We start from the raw sequence: 8,722 nt of genomic DNA on the forward strand, positions 1-8,722 counted from the left end.
ATTGTTGTGTGGTAGATTTGCCTTTTACATTTACTACAATACATCTTGTTTGTCTTTGCTCATGAGGCGTATTGTGGTTTTATCTTCCAAAAGACGTATATGGTGTTTCTAAACAAACAACACAGGAGGGGGAGAGAGAGAGGGAGAAGGAGAGGGAGAGAGTTTGTTGTGGTAAGGAATTGTTGTATGGTAGATTTTCCTTTTACATTTACTACACCACATCTTGTTTGTGCCCATGAGTCATGAGGCATATTGTGCTTTTATCTTCCAAAAGACGTATATACTGTTTCTAAACAAACAACACAGGAGAGAGAGAGAGAGAGAGAGAGAGAGAGAGAGAGAGAGAGAGAGGGTGTATTATTGAGGGAAGTGGGGAAGCATGAATGTGCAAGACATGAGAGAATGTGGGGAAGAAGACAAAGCAGCCTTAGGTTGTAAGAGGGAAGGGTCCAGCTGTGCAGAAGGGCCCAAGAGGAAGGAGTTGTCATAATAAATACTAATCTTTTGGAAAATGTTGAAGCTAAACCTCACTTTCCCTCCTTGAAGTCCAAAATATTCTCTTTCTCTCTCTTTCTCCTCCATGTCATCATGATGATTCTCAAAAAGCTAGATGTAGATGTAGCATATGCTAAGAAAACATAATCTCTCTTTCTCACACATTCAATCCTTAATTCATTCATTAATGACATGATTTTCATGAACGAAGTCATTAAGGAGACCAAACTCTCTCTCTCTCTCTCTCTTATTAATGACATGATTTTCATGAAGAGACAGCCTTCATTAAGGAAACCAAAGACTCTCTCTCTCCCCCCATGGCTCTCTTCCTATCTCCCTCCCCCTCCCTTTAATCATACATAGATAATAATTTTCAAACTCTCTCTCTCTCTCTTCATGATGATACATAGTTTTGATAATTTTCAAAACTATCAAATGACAAATTCCCACTACCAACCTTTTGTCTAAATCTCAACATAACACTAAGCCTTGTTCCACCCCAAGCTTACATCCACATGAGGTAATCATAATTAACTTGGAGTTTTCATGAGTTATTCCACATGAGTATGATGATTTTTCACTTCAAGTGGCTTGTTGAAATTAAGAAAGTTCCATTCATGATGAATTTAATTACTTCATTTTCTAGAAAAAAAATAATAATAATTATCTTGAATAATAGAAAACCTTATACAAGAGAAAAGAAAAAGCTTAAAATTGACATTCTTTTCCCACTCATTTTCTAACTTTAAGACTTTTCCCTTAAAAAGAAAACTAAGATTCCATATATGGGTACATTTGCATGCCAAAAAAGTGAAAATATTTTTTTAGAAGCATTTTTATTTTTAAAACAATAAATATTTTTTATTTTGTACTGCCCATAATTATTATGAAATTGTTATAATATTATAAAATTACTTATTGATCATAAAATAAAATAATAAAACCATTGCAAATAAATAAAATAAAGACACATTTTTCAACATAATTTTCAATCATACTTTTTTTTATTTAATTGCCTAAATTTTAATATTTATATATATTAAATTTATAATTATATATTGAAACTAGCACATACAATGTGGGAGTGGCCTCCAACTTTTTAAGCCTAGAAGAAAACCATATATTTGAATTTCTTTTTTCTCAAAATTAAAAAATAATAATAATAAAATAAATAAATAAAGGGGAAAGAAAATAGATGAAAGATCCCATGGCCATGGGCCCTAGGAAGCACAAGTCTCTATGGAGACCACAAAGTCATGAATAAAGATTAATCCCCATAGCCTTATATTGTGGATGCCATGCAACCTTTTGGGTCCTTTTGGGTCTTGTTGCACTCATATATACAATTCTCTCCACGGTGTTTTTCTCTTAGTATAATTGAATGATAGAAGATTATGATTTCCTTTTCTTTCTTTCTTTTTTCTTTTTTTAATATTTGTCTTTAAATTAAAAAACCTCTTAATAGCTCTATAATTGGCTATTTTTCATGGATGATTTATGTGTCAAATCTACATCATGGTTTTAAATTTCATTTGGCATCTTACACTCACTTTTTTGGGTCATAATTTGATATTAAAGTTGGGTTATCACTTAGTACTGAATTATTTGGTTGTTTGACTACTTTTAATTAGTTTTGCTAGTGTCTATAACGGGTTTTCCCTTTTCTTTATAATTATATTCGATTCCCAAAAAATATGAAAAAAAAAATGAAAAAAAATAAAAAATAAATTTAAAGTTAATAAATTATTTTTAAATGCTTCTTTAAACTCATATCATTTATTTTCATCTATTATATAAAGTAAATAATTTAAAATACATAAATTTTTATTTAATTTTAATTATTTTTTATTTTCTTTTGTATTTTTCATAATGAAACCAAATATAAGAAAACTATTTTTCTTAACATTTTTTTTATTTCCTTAATACTTTCCGAGAACCAAACATAAGGTATATGAATTTAACAAGTTTTGAAGACGCTCCCTTTTGATATTCTTTTTTCTCTCTTTTTTTTTTTAAAAAAAAAATGAGTCATTTTTTAGCAAAATTAAGGAGGGAGGTCATTCTTGCAATTTGATTATTATTTTGGCCTATTTTGAAACTAATAAATAATTTTCATATATTATTTCAAACTCAATTCACTTTTTTTTTTCTTTTTTATATAAAAATTAAATAATTTTAAAATATATAAATTTCTAATTAATTTAATTATATTTAATTTTTTTTCAATATTTTTTAATAATAAAACCAACTATGAAAAAAATCATTTTTCTTTAACTTTTTTTTCTTTCCTTAATACTTTTAGGGAATTAAATATACCCAATAGTTTAAGTCCTAGTTTACAAATTTTAAAAATAATTTTTATTGAATTTAAAATTAAAATAAAATTTTTAAAATGTATAAATTCATACTCAAACTGATAAAGCACATCTAACGCCCCTTTGGTCCTCCACAAGTTTGAAATAAAATATGACCAAAAAAAGAAAAAAACAATGAAGAGTCAATAAATTATTTTTATATACTGTTTTAAATTTATTTTAACTCTTTTATATAAAAATTAAATAATTTAAAAATACATAAATAATTAATTTTAATTATATTTTGATTCTCTTTTATATATTTTGTAAAACCAATGATGAGAAAATCAATTTTCAGAATTTCTTTTTCTTTTCCTGTTACTTTTCAAAACCAAACATAACAGCAAAAATCTCAACTTACTTGCTAGTAACACTTCGAGAAAAACCTACTGAATCGATCAAGAAACTAGAACAAAATATAGAAAGTCAAAAGAAACCACAGTGATTCTTTGGAAACTGGATTCAAAAGAATCCGGACTGAACTTAAAAGAGTTCCCAAAGGTAAGCAGCATATATACATCCAAAAGAGAAAGGTATGTCTCAGAAGAGAAACTTCCATACCAAACCAATTAAGAGATTTAATCACTTTTCTTGTTTTCTCAGAGATCCTAACCAAAAGCTCTGGTTCCCTGAGTTGGGCTCCCTCAATTTGAACCATTGGACTTGTCCTGGCTCTGCAACAGCAAAGAAAAACACACAACATTACCCAATTAGTCAATGAGTCGATTTGGCAAAAAATGTGACCCTTTTTGCCTCTTGTCGTTTAGATGCAAGTTTTAGTCCTAACATTGCACAACCATCTTCTTTAAAGAATCAAAACCTATAATAGAATCCAATGATTTTAGTAAAAACCTAAGCAAAATGAATGTTGGCTGCTCTATGTGCAAAGGGTTTCCAATTAATCCATCCTCAAAGGAAAAGAAAAACTCAAGTATCCTTAAAAAGAATGAAAAAGGAGACTAAAAGGTGATATCTAGTATGTATATCTGTGGAACAAGCACATCAATAGCTTGATTTGATCAGTGCTTCGTTTTTTGTTTTTTTGTGGTGGGGGGTTAGTTCCTCTTCAGGAATCCTTCCCAAAGTAAGAAAATTATAATATGCATATCTCATAGTGCAAAGAAATTAAAAGGTGATATTTACCGGCTGAATAAACGATTCAAATTGTGATCGCAACCATTGCACTGTTGAATCCATAGTTTCAAGTTTTTCAATCGTCCTTTCTAGTTTACTCTGTGTACTCCTCAGCTCCACCTCCAATTCTTCTCTTTTTCTTCTTTCTTCATTTAATTCCTCCTCAGCCTTTTCTCTTCTATCTTTTTCTTCTTGCAGCTGTGATTTCATAATTCTCAATTGTTCTTTTGAATTGATTGGTTTAGAGACATTGAGATCAGTCGATTCAGTGACAAAATGTCCGAGTCCCCTAACCCGACCTGGATGCTCTTCAGTCCCTAGTGCCATGGTGAGAATATCAAAATTTCCTTCACCAACCAAAGAACCCTCTTCAACTTGCTTCTTCAACTCGTCCTAGGAAAATGCATTTAAGGGCATTGAAAATGTGCAACTATTATAAACTCAACGTAATAACTGCATATAGATAACTTACAATTTTTTCTGCCTTTTCCTTAACAGCCTCATTTACATACTCTCCTTTGTTATTTTGTCTAGCCATCTTCCATAACAAACTCCTATCTACTTCCTCAATGGAAGAAATATGCCCATTCTTTTTCTGCATCCATCAAATGGATGAAAAATGAATGACAGGTTAGTGCATTTTATTCCTAGTGTTGTATAACATACAAAAACATTAGTAACCTGAAAAGTTGAGTAACCTTACCATTTCGTCAGCAAGACCAACATAACCCTTTCTGCTTAATCGGTGAACAAGTTTATGCTTAGACCGTCTCTCAATTTGAGAGTTGCTAAAATTCTAGCAATTAGAAAATGAAATGCGTTAGCCTAATATTACTAAAAGTAAGACAAAAAATGCATTTTGTTAAATAAGTTTTTAAATACTTGAAATTGTTCAGTCAATCTTGACTGGACGAATAAATCCCAATCTTCTTGATCAATAAAGCTATATTTTGGAGGGGGGTGCTTTAATAGCTCAGGCTGGTCTTTGAATGGAATTATATAAGTCCTTGTAAGGTAGCTCTTGAATGTCCTCCATTTCATGCCAACCGAACCCATAAGTTTCTTTTTGCTCTTACTCTCAATCACAAATTTCACCTGAAATTTAAGCAATCACAATACAGGTTAAGGGTCAAACTTAATTTTTCTTTATGCATGAGTAGTTGTCAAAAAAAGAAAATACATTATCTTACCTCCAAAAAGCTCCATAACTTTTCCTTCAAAGCATTTGGCACCTTTCGCCAATGTTCATAACTCAGAGGAACCATGGTGCGTGCCAAAACACCCATGTAGCTAAAAAGTTGTGTTGACATAGGCCCTACTGGTTGTCCTTTTTCATTATATTTTACAACCCTCCGAAGTGGATTACTATTTTTAGTGAGATGAGGTAGGGTTGTTAAACCTCTGACTTTCTTCTTCTTACCTAATTGCACATGAACACCCAATCATTCAAAGTGTATTATAGGAAACTAATACTTATAAACTTTAAAATCTAAAACCCAGAAATGTAAAAGTTACCTGTTTCAACTTCCATTGGCGGTGACTCCATGAATAATCTATTTGGGCTTTCTTTTTTCTTTTATTTTTTTTTTTAAAAGGCAAAAAAATATCTATTAATAATCACCAAACAAAACAAGGTATTCAAGCATTTATGCTAATTTAGAAAAATAAAAAATCCACAGAAGAGATCGATGAACAATTAGAAGCTCTTTGAAGCATCTAAGCATGCCAATATCAATGATAATCATGTAGATTGATGAATAAAATTCATTCCAAACAATAGTAATAATAATAAATATAGCATGTACTATGTAGAAAGTTGTGGTTGAAATGTGGAAACCTGCAATTGTTCTGAATTCACTGGCCTAAAGCGTTCAGCACAATATCACCAAATTGACAACATGCAATGATTGATACATTGATTTGGGGCCCAAAATATTCACAACAAGTAACTGGTGTTCAGCCTATGCATCATATACTATGCAAAAGTATGAACAAACTTCATAACCTCCAAAAGCACAAAAAGAGAATAAAAGTTCAACTGTTGCATTTCCGATTTCGTGGTTCACACCATGGGCCATATAGATCATATGGTGGCATTATGCTAATTTCTTTCTTTCTTTCTTTCTTTTCTCCCATTTTTCACTTCTTTAAATGAGAATGTTCATATGTACTCATAGTAATCCTCAAACAGAATCAGAAAATTTAAAGAAAAAATTTTATTTTATTTTATTTTTAAAAAAAGGAACTGAAGGATAATAGGAAGCAGCTATATATGAGGATTCTATAGCCAATATCATGTTCTGTGTTATGTTTGTTAAACCATAGTGATGGGAAAACTAATGTTGTTTTGAGACATACAAAAAGCAGAGAAACAAAATTACAACACAACCTCCAAAAGATGTATAGAAAAGATTCCAAAAATTTCTCTTGGATCGAAGTACAAAAACTATTAAATAAATAACAATCCAAAAACATTTGATTTTTTTATTTCTGACCCCCTTGGTTACAAAGCCTCCTATTTATTTCCAATAACCAGAATAACTAAGAAAATTTCAAGCCCAATTCTAGGCCTACCTCAATACAGTCAAATCATATTCAAAGTAATTGAACAAAAATTGTGCTAATTGTGAATTTCACATCTTCTCTGCCAAAGTTGTCTTCAAATCAAAGATATAAGAAAATATATATAATCATATCTCCACTTTGATTTCATCCATTTTGACACCAAATAAAGATCAAGTAAACAACCAAAAAAATGACCTAATTGTGAATTTTCGCATCTTATCATCAAAAGTTGTTTTCAAAGCTAAGATATTAGTAAATACATCCACATATTTATATCGGCACTTTGATCTCATCCATCTTAAAGCCAAATAAATATTTAAGTAAAGAAACTCCCAAAAAAAATTGGCATACCAAGTTTTCTTCCTTTCTTCCTATCTTGTTCGAAGAGATGAAACAACCCAAGTACTCAATGAACTTTTCTAAGTAAAATCCAATGGTTTGAGAACTAAAGAATAAGGCATTCCTTTGCTTATGTAAAGACAATTACACCCTAAATGATCATTTCAGAGAAATGGACAGTATGATAGGCTTAATATAATATTTATACAAAAAGATATTATAAACTAGATTCACAAACCTTTTGTTTCACTATAATTATACTAAAAATCTTTCAAACAAAGAAACTAGTACACCTCAACTCATCCACTTTCATTATTTTCTTATATTCAAGTGGCTCCTGATGGAAACCATAATTACAACTTATAATATTTTACTCTACCACTGGTCCATAAATCTAGAAATCATTTTTTATAACAATATCTTGTAAGTACCAGCACCGTATATCATTCCAACACTATCAAAAGGTCCAACACCAATGTTTTAATACTGCATTCCACACGTAGGCAAGAAAAATATTTTTTTTCCCCAATGGAAGCAATCTTATTAATTCTTGGACCAGTTTCTGTCATGGGAACTGACTTACATCATTGCATATCAATCATCATTGAAATAAATGAACTCCTAAAATTCAGAAGTTCTCTTTCAAAGAGATGAAACAACTAAGTAACAAAAAACATTTTCTAGATTGAATAAACTTTTTAGGAACTAAGGAATAAGAATTCCTTTGTTTATGTAGAAAAATAGTGACTTGTAATCGTGTCAAATATGGAAAGCAAAATAGGCTTAATACTATTTTTGTCACTAAGATATTATATACAACATGAAAAACTTCTTGTTTCAACAATATGTAAATGTTTCAAAATTAGCCTATACCCATATTGGCACCAAGGGATAGATATTTGTACTTCATCCAGTTGCTGACAATTTCACTTCAGTTTTACCAAAAATCATTCTTAGAAAAGAAAGAACACATATCACCCCATCCACTTCCTTTATTTTTTAAATTCTAAAACAACACCAAAATATCAATATGAAGACAAGGAGATTTATGCATATTTTCACCAATAACATTCATGGGATCATAAGAAAACATCTCAAAGCATTCCAGAATTGAATAGAAATGTGGAATACCTTTGACTATTTATTCATTACACCAATCAAATAAGAACACTATCTGGGTTGAATTTCGAAATAGAAAAAAAGCGTATGAGCTTGATCCGCGTGGAAAATCTACGAAATCCAAAATCAAATTTACTTAGAAGAAAATTCTTCTCCTTTCGTTTCCCCTTTCTCTCACTCCTGGATCAAGATCCCTGCTTACAATTCGACATTGCAACGATAAGATACTCAAGCAATTTGCATAAAAAAAACACACACACAAAACGGGAATTCACTATCCTTCCTGTTTGGCTCCCGAGAAAGTGAAGCAGAGAAAATCCAAAACCTAGATTTTTCACTCATTTTTGTTCTCCACAAAAACAAGACAACCAAACTCAACTAATGCACAACCACTTCTGTAAGTAAAGCTGAGTTTCTCTTTTTTCCTCTACTAATTGAACACGAGAACGAGTAAAGGTTAAAATCAATTTCCCTGAACTTTCTCTGCTACCAAACAGGTGGGCAAATGCCACTGCAGAAAGAAATGATTTACCTGGAGTAATCTAATTGATGGAGAAAAAGACAGATAGAGCAGCCTCCCGCCGACGGAGATAGTCGGCAACAGCGTTGCCGGCGTGAGGACTGGACAAAGATGATGAAAGAGAGAAAGTACAGAGAAAACGTGAGGAAAGATACGATGTTCCTCCACCGTTAAGGAAAAAAATTAAGGAAGCGTC

General features: G+C 31.1%; 1 protein-coding gene across 2 annotated transcripts; it reads right to left on the reverse strand.

The window, feature by feature from the left end:
• Positions 1-3,245: 3,245 nt before the first annotated feature.
• LOC100263584 (uncharacterized) lies at positions 3,246-8,722 on the reverse strand. Of its 2 annotated transcripts, XM_010647401.3 has the most exons (9): positions 8,539-8,722; positions 8,019-8,200; positions 5,499-5,556; positions 5,174-5,403; positions 4,866-5,078; positions 4,687-4,779; positions 4,456-4,578; positions 3,993-4,376; positions 3,246-3,523 (listed from the first exon to the last, which is right to left on the reverse strand). In XM_010647401.3, the coding sequence occupies exons 3-9, from the start codon at positions 5,527-5,529 to the stop codon at positions 3,494-3,496; spliced, it is 1,104 nt and encodes a 367-aa protein (XP_010645703.1). In that variant the 5' UTR covers positions 5,530-5,556; positions 8,019-8,200; positions 8,539-8,722; the 3' UTR covers positions 3,246-3,493. The 2 variants fall into 2 exon arrangements, with proteins under 2 accessions (XP_010645703.1, XP_002269174.2); XM_002269138.5 differs by lacking the exon at positions 8,019-8,200 and having other exon boundaries at positions 8,539-8,713.

The sequence above is a fragment of the Vitis vinifera genome, chromosome 13 (assembly GCF_030704535.1).
Source record: "Vitis vinifera cultivar Pinot Noir 40024 chromosome 13, ASM3070453v1".
NCBI lineage: Eukaryota > Viridiplantae > Streptophyta > Magnoliopsida > Vitales > Vitaceae > Vitis > Vitis vinifera.

What these genes read in the sequence shown, in the direction of transcription:
- LOC100263584 (XM_010647401.3), bottom strand. Translation starts at nt 5,529, where the DNA reads ATGGAGTCACCGCCAATGGAAGTTGAAACAG. An exon ending in TTGGTCTTGCTGACGAAATG is followed by an intron (nt 4,579 to 4,686) that starts GTAAGGTTACTC and finishes TGATGGATGCAG; the next exon opens with AAAAAGAATGGGCATATTTC. An exon ending in AGGAAAAGGCAGAAAAAATT is followed by an intron (nt 4,377 to 4,455) that starts GTAAGTTATCTA and finishes GCATTTTCCTAG; the next exon opens with GACGAGTTGAAGAAGCAAGT.